Source organism: Boleophthalmus pectinirostris, unplaced genomic scaffold (assembly GCF_026225935.1).
Source record: "Boleophthalmus pectinirostris isolate CB_2022bp ecotype Guang Dong unplaced genomic scaffold, ASM2622593v1 HiC_scaffold_22, whole genome shotgun sequence".
Classification (NCBI taxonomy): domain Eukaryota; kingdom Metazoa; phylum Chordata; class Actinopteri; order Gobiiformes; family Gobiidae; genus Boleophthalmus; species Boleophthalmus pectinirostris.
In genome coordinates, this window is record NW_026571190.1 from 25,402,816 (window position 1) to 25,430,141 (window position 27,326).

The following is a 27,326-nucleotide window of genomic DNA, read 5'->3' on the forward strand; positions in this document are numbered from 1 at the left end:
TGTTTGACACACAACATCAAATTTGCAATCGAAATTCAATTAATTGCACAGCCTTACGTTGTTGCTTTGTCTAGAACAATGTTTCTAAAACTTTTTTTCTGGGAACTCATATTTTTAAATGGTGCCCTTTTCTTTTTCTTTTCAACATTCAGTTGAACCAGCAATAATGGAACAAAGTCAATAAAAGTCAATAAAATAATTACAAAAAGATTAGAAATCATACAAAAATGTCTTAACATCTCAACCTACATTCAGATCCTGACAAGGCGACCCAAAAAATCTGTTGTGACCCACCTGAGGGTCGCTACCCAGTCTTTGGGAAACAATGGTCTAGAATGAAGAACAGTGTAGATTAAAACTGTCTATGATGAGAGAGACAAGCAGGTCACAGCAGTGCGCTACATTACAATTCAGATTTGTGGAGAGGCGCCCACATTCACAGAAGGAATTATTGTATTTTTGAGTAATAGAAACACATGTAATGAAGAAAAGCTAGATGTATATGTTTAAAGTCATACCACGGAACATTCCAGGCAACACAATAACATCCCCATGGAGACAAGTATCTAGTGGGCCCTGCAGCAGAAAAGTTGCACAGTGCACCTGTAAAGTGAGACATTTAGAGAAGCCTTAAGTGTGTTTGTGTATTTGTTTGGCATTTGACTGGAATGCCGACTTCAGATGGTATTTAAGAGAAAGTTTACGAGGTCATCCCAATTTGCCAGGGGTAATCCCAGGTTAATCCATCACTCATTAGCTCCCACAGATAACGCCGGGGCAGAGGGGGAGGGGCTTTTAACTTTCGCTGGCGTTGCATCTTGTTCCCACTGTGCATACCGCTCTCATCTCCAGGACTCATTAGTGTAAGAAGTGAGTCTATTCTTCACGTCGTTATTATAGTAAGTTAATTATACAGTGGGTCGGATTTAAAGGGGATTTTCGGGGATTGCTGAAGTGAAGTAGAAGTAACACTATAATTCCCTGCTTCATTTCAGACTTGTCCAAAGCCTATTGTATGTTTTACTATGTACTTAGTAAGTTATGTTGAAAGGCTGTCAAAGTTCATTCAGTGTAAATTGGTCAGTGATTTTTGTGGCTCCCTCTCTTATTTTATATCTCAAATTTACAGACAAAATAAAACAAGAAACAAAAAAACTGTAGGTGCGTAGTAGGGCTGTGCAATGAATCTAATTTTGATTGAGTGTGACATTCGGTAATTTTGAAATCACTCATTTTGGGTAATTATAATTGAGAGATCCACACTCAGTAAAAGTATCTTGTTCAGAGCAGATCAGACTTTGGAGGAAGAAATGTGTGCATTTGTTGTGTCAAATGGCAATGATTTTAAGTCTGGAATAGAGAAAGATAATATATCGTTTGGCCGATATTTACCCTTTTTAGCGAATTGACTATCGGCTTTAAATTTCCAGCACACACAAAACTTCTTTTCATTTGAACACTTACATGCTAATAGACTACACTCCTCTCTTAAAGACTTGACTATACTTTGACTATATTTGAAAAAGGGACTATAGATGAGTTTGTCATAAATTAAAATTGCATAATTTGGCAGAAAAGCTGGCAGATTTTGGCAGAAACTGGCAGAGTTTATTAGCCTGATTCATCAGCCGGTTTCACTTCTTAGAAACCGTCTGGCCTCGCAGTGATAGACTTCATTCACTCAACGGGAGGTGGGTACTTTTTTTTATTTAACCAATCACTGCTATTTGGTCGTGATGTATGAAATGCACCGCTGACGGGGCTAACTGGTATATTAAGCTTTTCCCAAATCCCATAGGAAGAAGGGCAATAATGTCTTTCCTCTTGATAAAATTCACCAAACATTCTTTTTGTTCTGGCTTTAAATCCTTGATCTCGGGAATCGTTGCCAACAGAATATAAGGTTCTTCACTGATTAGCTGGTGCCTGAACTCGCACTTCCGGGGTTTTTGCAAACCGTCTAGTGTATCTTGATTCCTGACCTAGTCACTGGAGAGAAATGAAAATGAGCACAGGCACTAGGTGGCGCCAGCCTGGATAAGAGTTTATTGTCCATTTGTTTCTCTAGATTCTAAACAATCAGCGTGTATACTGGAGTGTATGTGTACAGGAAATTCATATTGAAAGCCATGTCTTTAATAGGACAAAATAAAACTGAAAACTGTCATTGACCAGTTAGGCATGTCACAATAACACAATTTTGAAGTTTGATATATTGCTGAAGAAAATAAAAGCGATAAACAATAATATTGAAACTAAATCATAGCATTGACACAGTAACTCTAGAATTATCCCCTCAAAATATTATAAATTTGGATAATAAACACAAACTGCAATAAATAAATAGCAGAATGAAACACTTTAGTACTTAGTTTGTATCTATAAAGAAGATAGATAGATAAATAGAAGAATAGAATTTATTTATTCACTCTTCTACAGCTCAAATTATTGCAAAACAGAAAAAACTAAATTCTCTACGATAAGCACTGACCCTCAAAAATGTTTGTTCCATCTAACATATATTGAACAATAAGTCGATATAGTAATTATAGTGAAAGGCCTATTCGATACGAGAAAAATGTCACCGTGTTGCCGTTTTGTGAGCAGTGCATGTGTGTGGGTCTGTGCATGTGTGTGGGCCTGTGTGTGCGTGTGTCTGTGTGCATGTGTGTGGGTCTGTGTGCATGTGTGTGGTTCTGTGATGTGCGTCTGTCTGGGTCTGTGTGTGTGTGGGTCTGTGTGCGTGTGTGTGGGTCGGTGTGCGTGTATCTGTGTGTGTGGGTCTGTGTGTGTGTGTGTGTGTGTGTCTGTGTGCGTGTGTGGTGTGGTCGTGTGTGTGTGCGTGTATCTGTGTGTGTGGGTCTGTGTGCTTGTGTGTGGGTCTGTGTGTGTGTGTCTGGGTTTGTGTGCATGTGTGTGGGTCTGTGTGTGTGTGTGGGTCTATGTGCGTGTGTGGGGGCCTGTGTGTGCGTGTGTGTGTGGTCTGTGTGTGTGTGTGTGTGTGGGCCTGTGTGTGTGTGTGTGTGTGGTCTGTGTGTGTGTGTGTGGGTGCTGTGTGTGCGTGTGTGTGGGTCTGTGTGCGTGTTTCTGTGCGCGTGTGTGTGGGTCTGTGTGGATCTGTGCGCGTGTGTGTGGGTCTGCGTGCGTGGGTCTGTGTGTGTGTGTGTGTGTGGTGGTCTGCGTGTGGTCTGTGTGTGTGTGTGTGGTGTGCGTGTGTGTGTGTGGTCTGTGTGTGTGTGTGGGTCTGTGTGCGTGTGTGTGGGTCTGTGTGCGTGTGTGTGGGTCTGTGTGTGTGTGTGTGTGCGTGTGTGTGTGTGTGTGTGCTGTGTGTGCGTGTGTGTGTGTGTGTCTGTGTGTGCGTGTGTGTGTGTGTGTCCTGTGTGTGCGTGTGTGTGTGTGTCTGTGTGTGCTGTGTGTGTGTGTGTGCCTGTGTGTGTGTGTGTGTCTGTGTGTGTGTGTGTGGTCTGTGTGCGTGTGTGTGTGTGTGCTGTGTGTGCTGTGTGTGTGTGTGTGCTGTGTGTGTGTGTGCTGTGTGTGTGTGTGTGTGTGTGTGTGCTGTGTGTGCTGTGTGTGTGTGTGGCTGTGTGTGCGTGTGTGTGGGTCTGTGTGTGTGTGCGTGTGTGTGCGTGTGTGTGGGTCTGTGTGTGCGTGTGTGCGGCTGCTGTGAGATGACCAGCTCTGTAAATCGCCATGGTTGTGTTTGTACAGATGTGATGTGTTATTTAAAGCAAATGTTTGAAAAGATAATGATAAATGTTGTACTGATCTGTATTCTGTTTCGTCCCTTGAGAACGTTTCAAAACTTTATGACTAAGACTGTTAATACAAAAATCCCAGCGGAAATCTCTGAAGTCATTAGATTCAATCAAACTGGTCTATTTGATAATTAGCCCCAGTTAAATCTCCAAGCAGCAGTATAGTTGTCTATCTAAAGACTCTTGTGCTGCCAGAGCAAATAACAGGGAGATATTAAAATAAGCAGTTGGGGGTAAGATTATCACTGACATAAAATTACACAAGGGCTTATATTTAAATCACCAGTCTGGATTTGATTGTAATATTTAGATCAGCACTGCAATAAATTTTTGGACTCCGTGTTTATAATGGGTACTTTTTTGGAGGAAAAGTGGTGAGATTTTTGCTATTTTTAAGATAATAATAGGTTTTGAGCTGCAGAGGGTTGAATAAGTGACTTTTATGGCTTTATTCTTTTATCTCTTTGTTGCAGTTCATTTCTTTTAATGATTCTGTATATTTGAAATGGTTTACAAGAATTATCCTTCTTTATTTTAATTGTATGAGTGACCTAAAGTTTAAATTTAATTGGTTATTGCAATATTTCTCTGTAGCAAAATATCATGCTTCAAAATTTGTTTTATCGTGACAGGCCTAATCACTACTACTACAACTCTAACTAATACTACAACTACTGTCTGCACTGTCTGGTCTGTCTTTGCCTTTTCCCAATGATTTAGTATTTGTTCTTCTTCAGGGAGACATCGTTTCTCAAACTGTAAACCGAGTCCCAGGTATCACAACTTCAAATGTAGTTATTGAAAGCTATTGCCCTTTATTTACTGATTAGTTTAGAATCAGTGATCACTAAATACACTGAAAAAAAAAAGGTTGCTGGATTTGTGTAAAAAAGTTATGGAAAGCGGTTGCATGCAATAAAATTATGTTTAGGCTTTGAAACTTTTTTCGATCCCCTCTACACATATTTTTCTCAGAACATGAACATCACTTTTTCATGTTGATGAAATTTGAACAAATCATGCTGAATATGCATATTTATCTTATGGTACCTTATCGTGAAATGTATAAGTATGTATAATTTAATTTAATTGATCTAATTCTGTAAAATAATACAAAAACAGTCTTTAGTTTTCCACAGTTCTGTATTGTCTTAACAGAATCAAACACACAGAGAGCACAAGTACAGAGACACACAGTTTGGAGCTGGACAGTGTGAAGATTAATTCCAGTGAAGAAGCTCTGGTCTCTGTGGACACAGGAATAACACATGATGATCACATTCCGATGATCTACTCTGTTGTACATGTTTAAATACATTCATAGCACTTATTACTACAATAATGGACCAGAACAGAATCACAAGAACATTAGAACTGTATCTGCAGAAACAAAACTCACCGTGTGCTGCTTTTCTTCCTCTAAACACAGTAACAGGGAGGGCATCTGGTATAAAGTCCTCCTAATGCCACATCACCTTGTACAAGCACGATAACAGTTTCAATAGGAAGTTCATTTTGAAAAATTTTAAAATAATTTTAGTTGGTTTACTTACTTTGTTCATCTGTGGTCTGTGGTTTGTTGGTTCTCAAACATCTTCCTTTTTTCTGAAACATCAACTATAACATTCATGAACTTCCCCACAGCTCCAGCAGAGCTCTGGACGTCACTCTTTGTAGACGACTCTGGAACAAACACATTTAAATCTTAGTACAACTGTCACACTCTTGTAGATGGACAGTCAAAGACAATTTGTTTCAAGCTGTCCTTACATTAACTCTAATTTCAAATAAAACACCACAAACATGTTTTAACAATGACGACATTCTAGGCCGGAGAAGCACATAATAAAATCTTTGAAAAGTCTTACCTCCAGATCAGCTCTCAAAATCCTCCTGCTCCACACTGTGTCCTCTCCTCCTGTAACTGTCCTGTGTCCTGTTACATTAGAATTTTCCCTCCAAAAGTTTTGGGGAGGAGAATTCCAGAGGGAGGAGCCTCACCAGAGATTATAATAAAGTCATGTTTCCTCAACCTGATTAAAACATGCAGATCTAACATCGACCACAATCAAGCGACCTTTGTAAGATTTAAACATGCTTGACAGAGAAACGTAAAAAAGTGATGTTATTGTTGTCAAATTTGTTGTTTTTGCAATTTGAGCAACCCCTCTCTGACCATTTTTTCAGTGTATGAATATTATATTTTAGCAAAGGTTCCAGTATCAGTATCAGCAAGATTTTTTGTTTTTTGTTTGTTTGTTTTTTATTGGTACCAGTGTGCCATGTGCCATTTTTATATTGTTCTCAGTGTCAGATTTGTTTTGTTTTTTAACAGACTAATTTGTAAAAATGGAAATAGAAGAGCAATTAGTCTAAAAATAGGTTTACACATAGATAAAACTAATTATTTTATATTGAAAATAAATAAATTTTGTATATAGTTTTTGTTTTATAGTTTTATAAAAGTGAAAAGTTAATTTGTGATCTTAAATGATGGTACAGAATGACTTAAATTAAAAGCATTTTACTTAGTTTGAATAGATTCAACTTGACAAGTAAAATGATCTACCAATGGAATAAGTGTGTTGTTTTGATTCAAGCAACATTAGATTTAATTTCTTATTTTAAGTGCAAAGAGTTGTTTTTCTTATATTAAGTGTAGAAAGATGTATTTTTAAGTACAAAAAGAAATTTACTCAAATCATGATAAAACTTTCTCAATTCAAGACATCTTAACTTGGCTAGATTTTAGTTTTTGCAGTGTTGATGTGGATTTTAAAAGCTAAATATCGGTATCGGCAAATATTGTTTATCTGCCACAGCACCAAGCTAAATATTAGGTATCAATGTCAGCTCTTTCAGACCTTTCCTAGCATTGATTGATTGATTAATTAATTTACATATTACATTTAATTACTAACACAAAATTGATTTAACAGTGAATAGTTGTATGAGTGTGTGACCTGCCCCAGAGGATCACACTTCTCTGGTCAGATTAGAGCGCCCCAAATGCCCCAACAGAAACAATGGAAGGAAAAAAGATGTTCACAGCTGTATTGTTAGTGTTAGAAAACAGCTGAACCATCTAAAGAATCTGATGAGAATGGACTGTGGCTCCACTGAGATTTAAGTCTTATGATACTTATGCATATGCATTCACACACACAGTTTTTGGATGGTTTCAATAAGAAGAGAAGTGTTTTGCGAAAGTAAGATTATTCCACTTCTGAAATATTCCTGGACACTTACAGTTTCACGGAATGAAAGAGATGAAACTTTACACACCCAAATGTTCGAAATAAATTATTGTTCCCTAAAATTCTTTCTAGTTGATATTGACGCTGTGCAGACTGTCATGCACAATCCTATTTCCATTTCTTATTACCGCAGAGAATTTCAGAGCACTCCCTGGAGTGTGGACAGTGTTGAGGAAAGCATACGGACAGCTTACAAAAAGTAGACGTTGTGTTTTCAGATTTATGGCTGTCACTTTGCTTCCTGCTCACTCCCACCGCAGTGAATGAGACACAATATTTATGCAACTTCCCTGCATACACCTTCCATCATTTTTGTCACTTATTGCGCAAAATGGACTCTTGTGGGCTTTTAGCCATGTTAAAATGTTGTTACCTCTTCATAAACATACCTGGAGTTGTGTTTTGTTTCATTTACACATGTCTGAGGAATCCTTTATTATTAGTCTGTCTACGTCTCCAAAGCTCAAAATGCTCTGTTCCACCTTGTGATGTCACGAAGCGGACGTTTTCAAGCTATCAGCTCCTTTTACCTTTTGTCCAGTATATATGTGATATTCCGGGACTGATATTATCCACATGATTCTAGTGAAGGTATATGGAGTTTAAAAACTTCCTTACGCACTTCCTGTGTCATCACAAAGTGGAACAGAGTGTTTGTGTTTCTCAAACTTTCTGTTTGAGAAAACACAAAGTTTGAGAAAAAAATATTTGTGTGTTAAATGTGTGAATGAAACAAAACACAACTCAAAACTCAACAAAAAATTATAATATAGACCAGAAAATAGCATAATATGGGCTCTTCAATTTAAACAACTGTAGAACTGATAAAAATATTAAAAATATAGTTAATTAATTGCAACTAATCGATTATTTAGAACTCAGATAAACATTAACTGGGCTATAAGACACACCATGTGATTAAAGGAGGGGTTTTATGTCTAAGAATTCTCCACATCCATTTTGCAATCAAAATAACCAACTAAGGAAAAATAATTGTTAGCTGCAGCCCTTGTTTTAACCACAGCATTCTGACCAACTGAGCCACTATGAAGCGTACTCCACAGTGAAAGAGGAGAATATTCTTGATTCTAACCTGGACTTGAGCCAGCCCTGCCCCATGACAGCGTTAACAGTTATTGGCAGGTTGTAAAAGAGCTACAGAAGGTCAGCCAGCTAAGTAGTGGAATTTCTCTTCATTGTAAATGCTGAAAAGGACAGGGGGGTTCCCGGGGCTTTGTTTTGTATTTTTTCTCTTGTATTTAATTATTTCATTTTTCTCTATTTTGCAAAACCCTTACTAGATGAGCTACGGTGAACTGTCTTCCTCGGTTGAACCTCCCATCTCAAGGTGCTTTCACAGCCTATAAATTTTATGGAGAAATTAGTGCGAAGTAACTCTTATGGGTGACATCTGGAGCGGGGTCAGGCTCAGGGGTAAAGGAGGGGTGGAAGAACTTAGAGATGGTGCCCCGATAAAGGAATGTGTTGGTGAAGGTCAAAGGGTGGTCCTGCTTTGCATAGCCACGCTGCCATGGCCGCTAATGAGCCAATAAATTAGGGCGAATTGCAGCGATGAGGCATGAACGGGCCCGCACAGCTCACAGTCTAATGATGAGGAGGATTTTAATGATACGCTGCAGAGAAAAGTGATCATAATGAGCTTAAAAGTGCTGAATACTGTTAAAATATGGAAATAAGATGGCATTGGCAGCAGGATTTTTTTTTATTTTAGTTTGGAATTAACGTTGCATATAAAAATATAGTGACAGATTTCATACTGGAAGATAAAAGCTAAAATTTGCAAAATAACAATGAAGCTCAACAGTGACCACCCGCCCTCAAAAAAGTTTCATTATTCTCATAGGTTTTCTAAAAGTAAATAAATAAATAGAAAGTTTGAAAGCTTACTCAGGTTTAATCAGCTATGTGGTAACTAAAGACCACAAGAGTTATAATTTTATTTAAAATCTGTTTCTGAAACTTTTGAAACTGTGAAGTTATTAAAACATTTATCAGAATCTTGCATAGCTGCTTAGCCTCCACAGTGTTTTTCAACTATTAATATTAGATTTTTTTGAAAAGGCTATGCGAAAAATGTAGAATCTAGAAATACAAATCTAGAATTGATACATTTTTGCTTGATTTTGATTCTTGATTCTATAGTTTTGAAATGGTAAGGACGATACAGGGCCAGCAGCTGACCATAACTCTGTAAGTTTTGACAGTTCCAAGAACAGTGCATACAGATGGCTTAATGCATAGCGTGTTTTATTGGGGGTGTGTATGTCCAGAGAAATCCAAGTGCACATTCCTATCTAATCCTTAATCTCATCTGCTTTTTTCTCAAGGCTGACTCAGTATGGGAACACTTTCTGAAGGTAAACCGACCTCCACTGCACACGCCAGATCTTAAACAACTCAAAATATGTCCAAATATGAACAATTATAATAATGATTGTAATATCCTTCACTGTTTCCCACAATCACCAGGAGGAAACCACACGTGTCTGCTATTGCCTTTAGGCCTGGATTATAATCTAATCTCCTAATCATCTAATCTACAGAGATAGTTCATTTTCACATTTTACACCAGTCAGGGCTTGCTGCACAACATTACATTAGAACAGCATTAAAATCTTTGGTTAACATTGCAACTGAGAAGAAATTGCAGAGCACACAATGGATTAGCAGGGGTTGTGAAGTTTAAAAGAGAGTGAGATACACCAGTGCAAGCCTGACAGCCCTGGCCCATCCTACAAGACACTGCCAGAAGTTATGTGAACCCAAAACACTAGGATCCACCGGTCCCATAGAAACCAAAGGCGTGTGTGTAAATAGACTGGAGGTGCTGTTTGACATAAGCAGAGCTAGCGATTGTTTGGATTGGGTTTAGAGATCTGTTTCCACATCGTCACTGTGTTTGCTGTTTGTGATGCTGGAGGTAGAGGAGACAGGCTTAGGTAATGGCTGGATAAGACACAATACAGGTTTAACAATGTGAAGAGAACGTGTTGGCAGGAAGTGGAGGTAAAGCGTTGCACAATTGGTTTACAGCAGTTGGTTTACAGCTAATTCTTGGCGAGTTTGTGATGTGATTATCAGATCAGACACTTGGGATTGTTAGGCACTTGTTCAGTAATCCAGATACACTTAAAAAGCGAAACGTCCTATCCATCAACCATAATAGATTCATGCACTTTCCCACTCACTCGTAGGTGAAAGATATTTGTTTTTGGGCTAGAGTGAATGAAAACCTGCTCTGACCCGGTGCAATGTTGTGGAGGATCTTTTGCTATCGTGCCATATATTGACACACAAGCTTTTTTAACCCTGCCAGCACAGTCAGTTCCCCCATGGTAAAGGGTGATATGAATGTAGTAGATGTTACACTGTGTGACAAGGGTCGGCTTGTTCCTTATCTCTATTAAGTGTTTGTGCTTATGCATTTCAGTGGATGCTGCGTGGATGGCTCCTAAAGCTGTCAGCCCTTACACTATTAAGACAGCTGCTCTTAGCCCCATTGTTCACGTGGAGCTATGGAGACCTGACAGGCCTGAGGAATGTATTCACCCTCAGACCTTTCACTGCTCTGCGCTCAATGGGATCTGCCACTGTCATCAGCAGCCATGACATTTTTATGGCATCGCTGACATACACACAACACTGAGCCCGGAGCAGCAGCCAGCACCTCTCTCCTGCTCGATCTGTGCTTTCACAAATATGCACACACAGAGGCATGTTTCACAGGTGGACCACTCAGTTTAGCTAAGAAACTTTCAACTTTACAGTTTTTCTTCACAAACTCAGACTTTAAGGTCCAGCAGCTCACACCTCTTGCCCCGTCAGACAAAGGGGCCTGATTACTCAGCTAATGGATGCATGAGTGATCACAGCGGCCTTTTACAAACTGCCCTATTCTTGTCTCTCGGCGGGGGGTGGAAGTGTGCAGGGGCCCGTGTCCTGCTGTGAGGGGCTTCGCTCTGTGTGCACAGTACAGGGGTAACAAGTGGTCCCATGCTGCGTCCTAAGCACAGGGCAGTCGCACATTAAATGGGCACTAATGCGGGAAATTGGAGGCCATTAGGGCGCGCTTTGTTGTTAAGCCTCTGTGTGGCCAGTGAAAGGGAAAGTCTTATGGCCCCCACATGAAGCAGGGTCACTACATGAGCGTCCTGCTGTGAACCAAAGCTCCAACATTTGAATCTGTGTTTTTGATCGTGATATTATAATATGTACTATCACGAGTTTTGTCTTAAATGACTGGATACAAACTCCTACATTTTGACGATGGTGAGAAAGAAAGCACTGATGGAAAACATTCGAAGAATTAATTTATTCTAAATTCATCTTCAAACCCTCTAAAGTTAAAATGTAAAGGAAAAAAATTACATTGAAATGAAAACATCCTTGACATGGAAAAAAAACACAGCAAAACACTTTAATTAACCTTTGTGTTACTGTAATACTGTGGGGAAAGCCCCAGTTTTGCTGCACACAAAATGTAATTGTGTCGTTATAAAATCATTTATAAAAACAATCAACTGTATCCATGGAAACAGGATGCAATTAAACAGCACATGAATTATCAGGGCAGCACACACACACACATGCACATACACACGTCTGCTGGGGAGCAAAGAGCAAGTGTAAATATTTATATTCTTCAACAACCTTCAGTGATCGAAAAAAGTGAAAGACGTCATGTGTTTCAGGAGCAACAGTCATTATCACTGACAGATAATGATTCTCTCATTCGAAAAACTCTTTTGATCATTAATGACATGCCTGATGGCCGTATGGTCCTGCTCTTACATAACGTTTTATATTTTATGTTTTTTGGCCCTAGGCTTCATTTCACAGACAGCGCTGCAGTAGAAACGTTTGCTCATTTTGATTGATCTTGATGTTCAGTACAGTTTTATTTTCTCTTTTCAAACACTAAATAAAAAGGGCTTTCAGTTTCACTTTCATGAACATAAACATTTTTACCCATCGTAAAATGTTTATAATGTAAAAAAGTAAGTTGTTTTTGCAAATCTAAAACTATTCATGTGAAACGCTGGCACATATGTTGCCAGGGTGACGTAGCAGGTCAGCCCCGTGTACAGAGATATGGAGTTAGATCAGCCCTGTGCTGTGTAGTGTCTAAGCGAGCACCTCCCATACTATAACAAGATATCAGATGTACTCACCCAAAGCTCAAATAAAGGAAACCCATGAAGCGGCTTTTCTCACTTTCTCTCAGGGAGTTAATCTGATTACTTTTGTGGGCGCCGTGAGGATTCAAAGTAAACTGTGAAAGTGTGGATTCCTCCCAGTGTTTGTTTTAGAGTGGAGGTCCAGGCCGTGGATGTTTGGGGTCCCTGCTATGATTACTGTGGTATACTTTCAGTCCTGTTTTGGGTGAGCTTTAAATTAAATAGAGATTCTTTCACACTATATGACTACATTTTATTAAAGCTTAACAAAGAACACTTGACTTTCTTAAGATGCCTTATGCTTGGCAACACTTACTACTACATAATATAACGGTGATTTAAGGGGATGGTCCAATGTGGATTTTTTCAAACAAATGCAATGTCCGCAATTTGTGTTGCTATTGTGATTAATAAGTGGTATTTGCTGATACCAGTATTCCAAATTCCATAGTAAGGCCCACAATGTCAAATGAACTTTTGTAAAAACAATAACAAAAACATATTTACTTAGGATATAGAGAAATTTGTTTCATGATTTGATGAACATATAATCACATTTTAACCTCACTGTTTGCATTGTAACTGGTCTGTGTAAAAAGAGATCTGATGCACTGAGGACAAACTAGGACAGACACAGGGGCACAAGGGCAGCTTTGAAAAAATATTGGTTCCAAATATTGGCCAAATCTTTTAAAAATTGACTGGTACAGATATCTTTGAAAACCCTCCGATATAGTAATAGGAAGAGATATATCTTAAATTAAATTTAAAGGAAACTCAGAAACATTTTTGTATAGGTTGCACCATACTATAAGTGTGTCTTCAAACAGGAGACGATTAAAATTAGGTATGCATCGATCCAATACTGGTATTGGATACTGAAAAATTTGCTTGAGCCGATACTGGCTTCCAAATATCTGTTCAGACGATATCCTGGTTGAGCATTTAAATTGAAATAATAATAGTTTTATAATATATAATAGTTTTTTAAATTATTATTTACTAGTTGTCGTCGGTTCAAAAAGTCTTATGTTTAATTTTTTGTTAACACAAAGCTTCTCCGTAGTCACTCGAGCAATAAATAAAAGCTACAAAACACATGTGGATCAGCTTTGTCTTAATTTAAAGGAAATAAATGCTTTTTTTTAGTCTTTGCTTGGGTGTTGGCTGATATCGTGCATGGCCAGATACTTAAAGTCCTAGTATCAAAATCGGTATTGGAAGTGAAAAAGCTGGATCAGTGCATCCCTAACAAAAAATCACTCACTTCACATTCTTATCGCTGGTGGGATGAGCTTAACCTCCAGCTCTGTGGTCTGACTTCTACCTCTAATTAGCCGAGGGAGCGCTGCCCATTCTGCTCCAAGGTCAGGAGATAGAGAGGTGAGGAATCACTGAAGACAACCCAATTAGACAACTTTCCAAAACAAGCTGACTATAATGACTCTATCTGTATGTGGTCGTGCAAGAAATACCAACAAATCATCATTAAAGGGCTCATATTAATTCTGATCTGTAAGCAGTATCCTCATCGAAACCGTATCCAGAATTGTGTTTTGTTTCATTCACACATTCTGCATATTTAGTCCATCTCTCAAACAGAAAGCACACTGTTCCATTTTGTGATGTCATGTGGCACGACAGGAAGTGCTCCACTGTGTTTTTAAACAAGGTGGAACAGAAAAGGATTACTCAAACATGTGTGAATGAAATAAGACACAACTCCAAGTATGTTTTTTATGAGGTAACAACATTCTAATGTGACTTAAAGCACAAGAGTGAATTTTGTCTAATATAGGACCTTTAAAACAATATAAATTTGATTGTGAGGTGTAAATGGCTGTCCAAACAATTAGAAGAGCTATTGGAGCACTTTAAATGAGCTTTAGTTTGATCTGACTAATTCACTTGTACTTGTTTAAAAGGTATCACTTCACACTGGTTTTTATGGCTCACCTGGGGCCCTCACTAATCCAGACTTGAGCCTGATTGAAAACAGATCAGAGCTTAAGACTCTGAGAGCGTCTTCACTATCAAAGCAAAAAGACAGATGTTTTCCCGTCTTAGTTCAGTGTTTCTATATCATAACATTATATCATCAGTAGTTAGTCTTTGTATACTTATGGTAAAACAAAGAAAATCCAGATGCTGACTTGCCCTACAGCTTTGCATGTGTTCTGGTAATTACAGCACTGTTTTCCCATTTAATGCACATTTCCATAGAAACAGTGGCGAGGTGTTTTGGTCTGGGCTGGAACTGCTATACATTGTAAAGGCTGTTATTCAAATGAAAAAAAAATTTAAATAAAGAAGTTAAATAAACTGAAGTAATTCATGTTAAGCCATTGTTTTGTTTTCAAGTTAAATTCAAGTAAAGTTTTGATACATAACAGCCAGCCTTTTTACAATGTTAATGTATGTATATGTTTTCAGTTAATCAATCAATAGTTTATAAATGTAAATACATTTTTGTCTTGGATGTGCAGTGCTTTGAGATCAATTCCTGATAATTTGTTGAATGCTACTCCCAGCTCTTTGCCCGCTTTCACACTGTTTAAACTGTCTAATAAAGAAAGAAAAAACTGTGAAAGTCCCTTCACAAAATCTACCTTGGCCTAACTTCTGTTATGTCCAGTCAGTGTCAATGTTTTTACACAAGTGCTTTGGATCTTTCCCTTTATCTAAGAAGAGTTTTTATGAAGCACGATACCCACAAACACAATGTAGCTGTCACTTTACAATAGGCAGTAGACGCCGCGGGGCAGGTGGGCGTGGCTAAGGTGTGAGAGTGTGAAAAGGGACCGAGGGCGTGCACTGATCCTTGGACAGGTCGGCTCTGGTGCACGGGGGGCCACGGTGGGACCTGCAGGCAGCTCACTGATAGATTTACCTGAGCGGCCCCGAGCGCACACACACACAAAACACAGAAACCACCGGACCCTGACACACACACACACACACGAGCAGACAGCCTGGTGACACAGATATCTGAACACAGAAAATGCATGTCACTCAATAGAACGAGAGCTGCTGGATTGTTAGGGGAAAACCATATTTCACTTATGAAAAACAAAAGACATTTCTAGTAATGTTATGTGATGCTGCTCCAGGTTTTGTTTAGCCAGTTTCAACTGTTTTTTTTTTTTTTACTTTTGGTGTCATGGTGATAATTTAAATCCATTAAACCTAAGTCAAATTTTGTAGATCTTATTTGGCTAGATCTCTTAACTATTTATTTTAGCACAAGGGTGGGGGAAAATTAGCCTGATTCATCAGCCTGTTTCACTTCGCAGAAACCATCTGACCTCGCAGTGTTAGAATTTATTTGCTCGATGGTAGGTGGGCACTTGGTTAAACTGACAAAATAGCATACTTGGTTTTTATTTAACCAATTACTGCTATTTGGTCATGACGTATGTAATGCACCGCTAACGGGGTTAACGGGTATATTAAGCTTTTCTCAACTCCCTTAGGAAGAAGGGCAATAATGTCTTTCCCCTTGATAAAATTCATCAAACATTCTCTTAGTTCCGGCTTTAAATCCTTGATCTCGGGAATCATTGCCAACACAGAATGTATGAATCTTCGCTGATTGGCTGGTGCCCAGACTCACACTTCCGGGTTTTCTTGTAAACCAAAACCATCTAGTGTATTCCGATTCCTGACATAGCCGCTGAGAAATGAAATTGAGCGGAGGCACTAGGTGGCGCCAGCCTGGCTAAGGGAAAATGGGGATAAAAACAGAAACAAATCATAAATATTGTGTCTACTGTAATATCAACCAAGAATATTTTTTGTGTGAAATTGTGACACAACTAAGTATCAAAATTACGCACTTCTGAGACACTAGCTTTGTTCTCATGGGATTTTTAAGCATGCTATATTTAGCTAAGCATTTGAAAAACAAATAAGCAGTATGATTAAATTGTGTGGCTAATTAAAATCCCTGATATGTGGGAAAACTTGTACTGATAAGCCACTCTGGACAGATATAATGAGGCCCTTGGAGCAGGAGTTTGATGGATCAGTTTGGAAGATTCAAAAACACAAAACTATGACAGGGGGAAGTAAACTCATCTTCTGGAAAGTTTTTCTGTTTTGGTGATGTTGAGCAGATGGACCAGAGAGACACCGTGTTGATCTTAAAAAATCCACTGTAAACTCTTGTGAGAAGGAGAATAATTTATGAGTCTCTAGTGCTGGTGGAGCCGGTGGAGAGTTGGCGTTTTGGAAGTTGGTCCTAATGAACTTAAGCGTGTGCCCCTCTCGCTGATGCCAGAACGCCATGAATAAACATCAACCGCTAATTAAAAGTCAGCGCTGGCAACTGTATGTACGCGTAAACAAGCCAGAGGTCCCACACCCTAATACTCGGGTGATTCACATGAGGAATACTTAATACAGATCAGAACATGGACCAAATAAGGAAAGACTAAGAGAGACAACTGAGCGAGGCAATGATAACATTATTTTATATGTAACTAAGTCCACGTTAAGGTCCTATATTACACAAAATAGATTATTGTGAAATTTAAACCATGTTATAATGTTAAAATGTTTTACCTTTTTTGTTACATTTCAACATAGGTCAAAAATAGTGCAATATAGTCCTTTAAGACTATGCTTAAAATGAGGATTAATAAAATGTACACTATAACGTTCACCTACTTTGATTTTGTTTATGTTCCCGACATTTTCAATTAAACGAAGTACAGGAATTTTTTTCACCGAGGGCTGCGTTTATTTTAGTCTTGACTTGTCAAACAATAATTTTTTTTATTTATGTATTTATTTTGGGCAAGTAGAGATTTACATTCTTATACAATGGAACATATAACGTAAGTGAAAACAAAAAAAAATTGCCCAAAAAAGAGTGTGAAGAATCAAAAACTTATTTAATCCCACCCCCGCTCCTCTAATCTAAAACAATGAGTTTTCTTTTGCATTTTTCAGACATTTTGCATTAAGACATATGAAGTACTTACAAGTGCAGACAAAGAGTCACTGTTCTAGCTTGGAAGTATAAGATAATCATACTAACAATGGTAATGTTAAGGATACAGACAATGGTAACAGACAACAGATACAAGTAATGCAATGGTAAAGAAACAACAAACATAAAGCATCACTACAGAAGGCAGTATTGTTCTAATATTAAGACTCAACCTCTATATACTGTGCCAATATGTTTATCGAACAACTTGAATTTCTGGATATTTTGCCATTTGCTTCAGATGTGTATCCAGACTGTTCCAAAGTTTTCTACCACATATAGACACACACAAACTTTTACGAGTAGTTTGAACATTGGGCAATTTGAAATTTCCATACCCACTAAAATTATGAGTTCTCTTTCTCATTTTGAACAAGCTTTGAAGATTACTTGGTAGTAAATTGTTGAATGCTCTAAATAAAATTACCAGTGTATGATATTTTATAACGTCAGGAATCATTAGGGGTTTGGACTGAATAAAAAGATTATAATAAATAAAAATTGGATAATTCGCAAAGCACATTTCTATAATATAATCAGCAATATTTCTATTTTACATAAGGCTTTCAAAATAGATCAGCAACCAAATAAAGTTTAAAATATGGTGACTGAAGGCTTACGATGAAAATATTACAAATAAAGTGTTTTTTTTTTTGCTGAAATCAGAAATTGATTATTCTTTATTTACATTAAAACTTTTGATTTGAAAAGGGTAAAAATGTTTTGCATGTGCTTTAGAGTCTGTACAACAATTATGATTATCAAAATATGACTACTACTGATTATTTGGTTATTTGTTGCAGCTGTAATTTTGACATTACATATTTTTTTATAAACATATGCTACAGTATCAGTAGTATAAGAGTATTGACCAACTAATTCTGCCAAACTAATCTGATACAACTCCATATATGTTTTGAATTTGCTTGATCTCATTTGATTAATCAGCCATTTATAAATCTTCCACAGCGTGTAACTGTAACCTGCACGCGCGGAGATGTCGATTCAACATGGAGCTGTACAAACTGTCGGGGAGGAAGAGCGGAGGAGTCTGCCTCAACTGTCGCCACAACACGGCCGGGCGCCACTGCCACTACTGTAAAGAGGGATACTACAGAGATCTGTCCAAGCCCATCTCCCACCGGAAAGCCTGCAAAGGTATAACACAAACATATATAAGCCTGTCACCATAATTACTATATCGACTTACGGTTCAGTATATGAAACAGGGTACAATAGTTTTACCAGTTTTACAAGATTACTTTTTCTCTGTACCAGACAGACAAAGTTAACGGTCAGATCTGTGGAGAGGCAACCCCATTCACAATTAAAATGCCTAGGTATTTCTAGCCATTTTTGAGCTCTAAAACCATCTGTAATTGAATAAATGTAAGTTAGAGCTGTTTAATATCATATTGTGGAACAGTTGAACCAGAGCAATGACATATCCATAAAATCAAGCTGGTGATGGACCCCCAAACAAAAAGTTACATAGTGCAGTGTCTCATTCACATATTTATTTATTGTATGTCATGTTTTTAGTTGTTTTTTTCTTATAATATTGTACATTTAAAATAGTTTTTTGGGGATAATCCGTCCTTAGGGTTATTGTGTCAGTGGAATAAATTAGTATTATCGTTTGTCATCTATATTTTCTTCACCAATATATTGTACTTCAAAATTTGTTATCATGACAGGCCTAAAATACAACCAAGCTATATTTATCAAATCAGCCAAGCAATGACAGATGGTGCACATAGAGGCACCAATATTAGTGAGAGAATAAAGAGTAGTAGATTTCCTGGAACGTTTCATATAGTATGGCATAAAACATATATATCTTGCTTTTATTTATTTTTCATTGTTGCTCAAAAATACCTGCTTGTCATTATAGAGATAAATTTGGTGGCAAACTCTCCACAAGACATGTCACATAATAATCTTTAAATGTATTTCTTTTATTTAAAATTTGACGTGTGTTTCACAGAAAAACTTAAGTTATTCTCTTCATTCCTTGTCTGCATCAGTCAGTGCAGAGGCATTTGGGGTATGGAGGTCACAGTGGTATGATGTGGGCGGGGGTTCAGTGGCAGGGGGCAGTTCTTCTGACAGTGAGCGATTTGACAAAGGCAGAAGCTGAAAGAGCTGAAGGATGACAAAAATAAACACCACGGAGGTGTGAAGTGATCCCCAGGCGCAGGTCAGAGGAGAGGGTGGAGGGGGAGGGGGCTGTGCACACGCCCTTACGCAGGTGTGCTGTGGGACACTGAATGAATCCACCAGCAGTCTTCAGCGTGGCGAATAAGGGTCAGAGAAAGGAGGGGAGGAAGCGCCTGGGGAGGGGGAGAGCGGATATGATTCTCGCCTTTTCTGTAGCTGCAGGGAATGAAAACAGAAGCTGGAGCCAAGTGCAAACAAGTCCACAGACACCTTCACGTCACTGACACGGATCCTCATGCGTTTAAGGGCGTTCACTTCCACAACAGGCTGAGGAAAGATTAGATCAGTGCACTTAGTGAAATCTAAGTAAATAAGATGATAGAGGTCAAGGAAAAGAGAGTAGAAGTAGAGGAAATGTGGAGGTACAATTTGTATATCTGGAGAAACCATAGACTGTGTAATATATATAAATGGACAAAGCTAACGCATTAGGCGCCACACTCCAAATAGGAAGTTTACATGTGGTTCTTCCGGCTCCTACTGACTCTGGCTCCCACTGACATACATTGGAATCTTGTCGCCCCTTTTCTCTGTAACTGCTGCTGTGAGTCTCGTCATTTTGGTCTTAAAATATTTCTTAAATTATTCTGTTCTCTGTTTCTGTTCTGTTCTTTTGTTTTCTGTTGTCAGTTTAAAAAAAACATATTCATAATGTAAAGTCTGCCTCCAAAATCGCTCCTGTAACTGTTAATATCCTGAGCTTCACACTCTCTTAGTCCACCTTTTAAATTTTTACTTTTTAAAGATGCATTATGGGACTTTATGAGACTTGAGGTGTTATTACTTTGCCCAAAATTTGTTCAGTGGCAGGTGTTTTTATTCCCAAAAAATGAATGAATGAATGTATTTGTCACTTATCAACAAATCATATTGATTAATAACTATTATCTTTTACTGAACATAAACAATGCAGACTTTGAATCAGTTCAGTTTAACACAAAAATAGTTCAGTCTTCATCCGAAGCCTGAACTCATAATATTGATTTTATTGATTGATTGATCCAGTTTCTTATTATGGACCATATAGTGCATTTCCAATATATGTATGTACACTGTAGCCATGTTATTTAACCATTTTCTTCTCAAATATCACTCACATATCGTTAGTCTCACAGCATAGTTGCCTAAGTCATATTTGAAGGTTTTCGGAAAAAAAGAAAAAAATAATTTTTAAGCAAGCACATTGGTATTTCCTATTTTTATTTATTGTACAGAGATGACTAGTGCAGACAGTGATTTTAGATTCTAATAAGCGCTCTGAGGACTGAGGCTGAGGACATAAGCAGTAAGGCAGGGTGATGCAGCAGTGGTGGGAGAGTAAAGTTAGTCACAATTTGGCCAAAAAAATTACTTAGGCCATTATGCTATTAGGCTAACCATATGTTTTCTCATTTCAAACTCACCATTTCATTTCAAACATATATTTTCACATATCTGTCATTTGTATCCCGTCCCCTTTCTATTGCGCCTCTTTGGTGAAGTTTCTAGACCGGAGCTAACACCTTCCTTGGTTAGGGTCCATTCCCGTGTCAGGCAGGAATGCAAACACACATTCATCACAAGGGGACATTGTGTATCATTAACCCCTATCTGGAGCTGCCTGTGCTGCTGGGGCCAGGTCCTTTTGTGCCTCCTTCACCTCCTCCATGTTGGTTTTACATCTCCTCTCATGTGTCCAACACTTCATTCTTTCAACATCTCTCACCACTCACTTTGTCGCTTTAACGCTTGTTTCCTCGGCGCCCTGCAGTGTCCAGTTCATTTGTCAAATCAGAAAATAACATTAGGGTTCGATGACCGTAACACATTACACATCCTTCAGGTACATAAATAAAATTAGTGTCAGTACCTGATGTTCTGGAGTAATATGTATCTCCTATATTAATCTTACAGAATCATAAAGAAAAATAAGATTACTTAGCAAGTTAAGGGTGCACTATGTAACTTTGGTTGGGGGTCTGTCACCTGCTTGTTATACAGATATGTCATTGCTCTGTTTGGAATATTCTACAATATGACATTACACAGCTCTACTTTACACTGAATTACAGGTTTATAACTAAAAATACATATGTAAATATGTGAGCAAGGTTGCACCTTCACAGATCTGAGCTGTGACTTGGTCTGTTTTGGTCTCCATGAAGATAGAAAGGTTTAAAGCCATACTGTGAAACCCAGACAAAGCAATAGCATCTCCACATCTCTTCCTAAAGCAAGGCTAACTGTAAGGATTTACTTTTACATTGCAATTTTTGATGTTATGGTAACAATTTTGTGAAATAGAAATGTTAAAAAAAAAATAGAAACTCACTTGAGAAATATACAAATTTACTACAACTAACACCTACAATTAATGAGGAAAGCCATGAAAATTAATGAGGAAAGCAGCTTTTTCCTGGCAGGAGCAGGTGCCCTGCTCAGTAATACCACCAACCACTGGAAATAAGATGGGACATTTGACTACTAACCAGGATATGATCAAAGTTTGGCCTATTTGGATCTAAAACACAGAGCACACACGCGTTTATAGCCTGGCAAAGCTGCAGCTCACTGGAGTCGTCATTATGTCAGCGTTCCCAGATTATTGTACAGTAAATGAAATCATCCTCCTTCACTAACACATTTATTTTCATTCATTTTTCTGTTGCCTTTCAGACTACAGCCCTATAAACATATTTCATCAAAATTGTCAACATATTCATACACTCAATTGAAATTATGACATTGGCCAGACATTTTGGCCTCTGTGTAATAGAAACTGTCTGCTTACTTTTCCTGAGCAATTCCTTTGCATCAAACCCTGCTCACAATAAAGGATCTGTGCTAATTAGCTTGGGCTGACAGATGATACGAAGCATGACCTCCTCCTCCTGCCAGTTTAAACATTTGCGCAGACTATATTTGGAAAGTTACCGATGACGACCTCTGAGACGTGTGTCATTGTATTACATGCTCACTTTGTGTTAACAAACCCAACAGTTACCACCCACAGACACACGTGAGACTGCATATTTCTGTTTAAATACTCTGACATCCTTCAAGTAAAGTTACCACCGTAGAATTATTATTTTATCATTACCTTCACTCTCACCAAACGCATAGAGATACATACAGTTTTTTCAAAAAGGTAATGGAAAAAAATGTATGGGTGACTTACTTTTGGAACAGCCTTGGTTAATTAAAGGTGTACTGTGTCACTTTTCTGGTCCATCTAATGCTTTTCTTAAGGGAGATGTTATTTGTTTGTTGGGAATATTTCACAATATGGTATTAAAACTTTCTATCTTCATAAAGACCAAACCAGACCAAGTTACAGGCCAGATCTGTGGAGAGGTAACCCCGCTCTGTTTTTCTAGATATTTTTGAGCTATGAAACCACCTGTAACTTCATAAATGCAAATTAGAGCTTTTTTAATGTCATACTGGAAGAGCAATGACATAATCATAGAAACAAGCAGGTGACAGACACCAAACCAAAATGCGCACCTTTAAATACTTTTTGACAACAATTAAAAACTTCAGATTATGTATTAAGAACTTTATTACAGTGCAACTTGGGGGAGAATGAGCCAGAGCAAGTTGGAGAGCGCTGCTTTTATGCGTCCCACCATACCCTGAATGCCTCTCATTTCCATAGAAGGCCATTACGAGTACCAGACAAGTGCCCAGCGGTCACATCCTCATTTATAACTTCACTCCTCATTGAGTTTGACTGTAAACACCACGCATTTGTTTCACTAACTGTTGTACAGCTTGAGCCAAGGCTGCCGAAGAACACACAGAGAGTTCAATTGATAGAAAAAAGACTTAGGAACGGCTAAGGTGAAAGTGAAAAAATGATTTAGTGGAGCTCACTGGGTGGCCTGAGATGATAACAAATGTCACTCCGGTATGACAGCTTTAATGGGCTGTGCGCCTCACTGTTTCTGATTTGAGTAGCCCTTCTGAACTTCAGATGAGTGATGTTGTTTGTATGAGAAGCAAGTACTGAATGACAACAACATCCATGTGAAATAAGGGGACCTGCTCTTGATTTATCCACAGCAGAGACGTGCAGAACATAAATCAAATCAAGCCTGAGTAAGTTGGCTCCGTTCCTCTGTCTGATGGATCGGCCTTGTTAATGCTATTGTAAAATGACATAGGTTAGAGAGATGATGGAGAACATGCTGAAACAGAGCACATATAGCAGCTTAGACTAAGATCAAAATAGTCTGGTTTATTTGTATAACACTATAGACATTGTGGATAAAAAAATCAATTAATCATTTAAAGGTCCTATATTACACAAAATGGATTCTTGTGAGCTTTAAGTCATGTTATATTATTATTACCTCATGAAAAACATACTTGGAGTTGTATTTTGTTTCATTCATACATGTTTAAGTAACACATTATAATTAGTCTAAAAAGCTCAAAATGCTCTGTTCCACCTTGTGATGTCATGTACCTTTAGTGCAGTACAGATCGGCAATTCTAGGGCTGAAATTATCCAAATTATTCTAGTGAAGGTGTATGGAGTTAAAAAGCACACTTGGAGCACTTCCTGTATTAACATAACATCACAATTAGGAAGTGTTTTGAATGTTTTCTGTTTGAGAGAAGAACTAAATATGCAGGGTTTGTGTGTTAAGCGTGTGTGAATGAAACAAAGGACAACTCCAGGTATGTTTGTGATGCGGAAACAACATAGAAAATAGCTTAATATGAGCCCTTTAAAGGCCTTGTACCTTGTTTGTCTCATGACTTTGAGCAAAATTCATCTTACTCCAGTACAGATACTAGTATGGTTTATTTGTATTTAAACCACTACCAATCATTTTAAATTAACAAACTCTTCTTTTCATGTTTTTAAGATAGAAAAATCATGTACAGTGCCTTTAAAGGACTTACTGAGAAACATATTTTCACTAAAACTTCAATTTGGAAACAACAGCTCGGCTTAAGTCCCGAGTCCCAACAAATAACTCGTATCAAAAGTCGGCAGAGTAAAGACTTCAAGCAGCGTCTTTATGGTAAACCGTTGGCTGCTGCCTCACATTGTGCAGTCTCACCCTCCATCTGTGACTGTAACTGCCTGACTAAGAAAAAAAGTCCCCACCCTCGCAATAAATCACAGCTCATTCACCATTTGCGCTCAATTTGTTGAAATACTGGTGACTAAGGCTTGCAGACTGAGGAAAGCGGCTTAATTTATTGCTAGCTTCTTATTCGTCTAAACTAGCCATCAGCACTACCACTTAAAGCTGAAGTGGACACTCCAATCACTTCTCCCATGTATTTTTTTACACTAACATGTAAAAGTGTTTCTCTATGACCCTCAGATTCTCTCTTTTGTTGGTCTAAATTGGGCTAAAAAGATATCACATTTTTAAAGGTCTTATATTATACATAATTGACTCTTGTGAGCTTTAAGCCATGTTAGAATGTTGTTACCTCCTCAAAAACAGACCTGGAGTTGTGTTATGTTTCATTCACACATTTGAGTCCTTTATTATTAGTCTGTCTACATCTCCAAAGCTCAAAATGTTCCACCTTAATGATGTTACCTTAATGATGTTGTAATGATGTTAGTTTCATTCGCACATGTTTGAGTAAACCTTTATTAGCACTATGTAGGGGTGTAACAATAACCTAAATATCGTGATATCGTATCGTCCAAAGTCTCACAAAAATATCATAGGGTGTCACAATATTTCGAATTACAAACTCCTTTGCTTAAATGCATGGTTTTAAAGTAGCAACATCTTATAAACATCGGAAACTACATATCCCATGATTCATTTCAGTGCAAACAACACGAAGAGAGTTTTTTACTTGAATTCTTGGGATTATCATGGAAATAATTCACACCAAAATCTTGTCACGGTATTTTAAAAGAAAAAAAGTTTCCTATCAAATCAGTATCGCAATAAATATTGTACCATGAGCTGCATATCCTGATAATATCGTACCGAGAGATTTGGATATCGTCACACATCTAGTAGTATGTCTACATGTGCAAAGCTCAGAATGCTCTGTTCCACCTTGTGATGTCATGAAGCGATAGAGTTGAAGATAACAGCTAACTTTTACCTTTTGTTCAGTTGACATTATCACTTCAAGATCTAAAATCATCCAAGTGAAGGTGTATGGAGTTTAAAAACACAGTGGAGCACTTCCTGTATTACCACATGACATCACAAGGTGGAGTGGAGTGTATGCAGGGTTTGTGAGTTCAACATGTGTAAATGGAGCAAAATAAAACTCAACAACAATATAACATAGCGTAATATGGGCCCTTTAAAGGAGCAGAAATATAGTAGCAAAAGGAACAGCTTTTTGTTGAATACCTAATCTTCTAAAGTGAATACTGTTTTTCTACCCAGGTCCTTGATCTTGTCCGGTGGCGCCTGGTTACAGTCACATATTTCTTCACATCTTTATTGTTGCCAAATGTGTATTAAGTGCGTCCCACCTGTCCACCATGTGCTCTCTGATTTACTGGCATACCCAGAGCTCTGCACCTATAGTTTTGTAGCAGATGCTCTTTAAAAATGTAACCCCAGTTCTCTGAAGCTCCTTCACTTGTGCCTTTTGACCTTTATCACCTGAAAACGTCCTGACGCAGTGGTAGATTTACAGGCTGCAGGACGTGCCACTCTGATCTCCATGGTGTTTAGTCTGCCTGTGTGCCGAGTGGTCCTCCTACTCGGGGAGGCAATGAAAGCAGTGACAGATTGCTCTGATAAGGAGACTAATAGGTAAACAGGCTCTAAGGGGGCTTTTAGACTGATAAGGAGGGTTTTATCAAGTTCACACTTAGACACACTTACAGCGGAGATAAGAGCCGTAACAGAAGCCCGGTGGAGGAAGAGGGCCATAGAGATAAAAGGAGAGGATTGCAATAGACATGGCAAGAAGCCGGTGGACAAAAAGAAAGCTTCAGCAGGTTCAGTAGTGTAGTGAGACAGCCAGTAAGACAAAGAATGCACATGTAAGAGACAGTACAATTTACCTAATGAAGCATAATCATAAACCATATACTAGTACAAGCGTATACATTATAATGTTGTACCAATTACTTTTACTGCTACAAATTACAACAGTTTAAAGGGAGAGCCTGGAATTTTGGACATAGGACCTCATTTCCTAGTTAGCCAGAGTGTTGGAAACTTGTAGAGACACTATATTAAAATATTTCATCCAGTCCTTGTATTTGCAGAGGTCGCTGGTGCTAGGCTAGTGCATGTCAATGGCCATAGTTAGCCGGTCTTACCTACTCCACAAAACACCCGAGGCAAATCTATTATTACGCTAGACTGCCGATGTGATGTAGCCAGGCTGGCGCCACCTAGTGCTTCCACTCAATTTCATTTCTCTCCAACGACGAGGTCAGGAATCGGAATACACTAGACGGTAGACGGTTCGCAAAAACCCTGGAAGTGTGAGTTTGGGCACCAGCAAATCAGTGAAGAGCCAGACATTCTGTGTTGGTAATGATTCCTGAGATCCAGGATTTAAAGCTGGAACAAAGAGAAAGTTTGGTGAATTTTATCGAGGGGAAAGACGTTATTGCCCTTCTTCCTACAGGATTTGGGAAAAGCTGAATATACCAGTAAGCCCTGTTAGCGGCGCATTACATACATCACGACCAAATAGCAGCGATTGGTTAAATAAAAAAGTATTTGCCTACCGTTGAGCGAACAAATTCTAATGCTGCGGAGTCAAACCGTAAAACCGGCTGATGAATCAGGCTAGATGTGAATATCTGTGTCGATAGAATAATTTTAGAAGTAAAACCAATCTTGCATTTGAAGGATTTATGTCTGAGCAGCAGCAGTGAGTTGTGCTTCCTGATAGAAAGCTTGGCAGCGGTGGACTGATATCACCAGCACCTGTCTTTACTGGCAAAGTAAAATTC

The 27,326-nt window shown here is 38.3% G+C and overlaps 1 protein-coding gene across 2 annotated transcripts in view; it reads left to right on the forward strand.

Moving 5' to 3' along the window:
• The window catches only part of ntn1a (netrin 1a), a 58,674-nt gene that overhangs the window by 11,342 nt on the left and 20,006 nt on the right, over nt 1-27,326 (forward strand). For both annotated transcript variants that reach the window (XM_055157734.1, XM_055157735.1), the window contains exon 3: nt 18,173-18,361. In XM_055157734.1, coding sequence (XP_055013709.1) covers nt 18,173-18,361 — 189 coding nt within the window. The remainder of the gene's footprint in view (nt 1-18,172; nt 18,362-27,326) is intronic.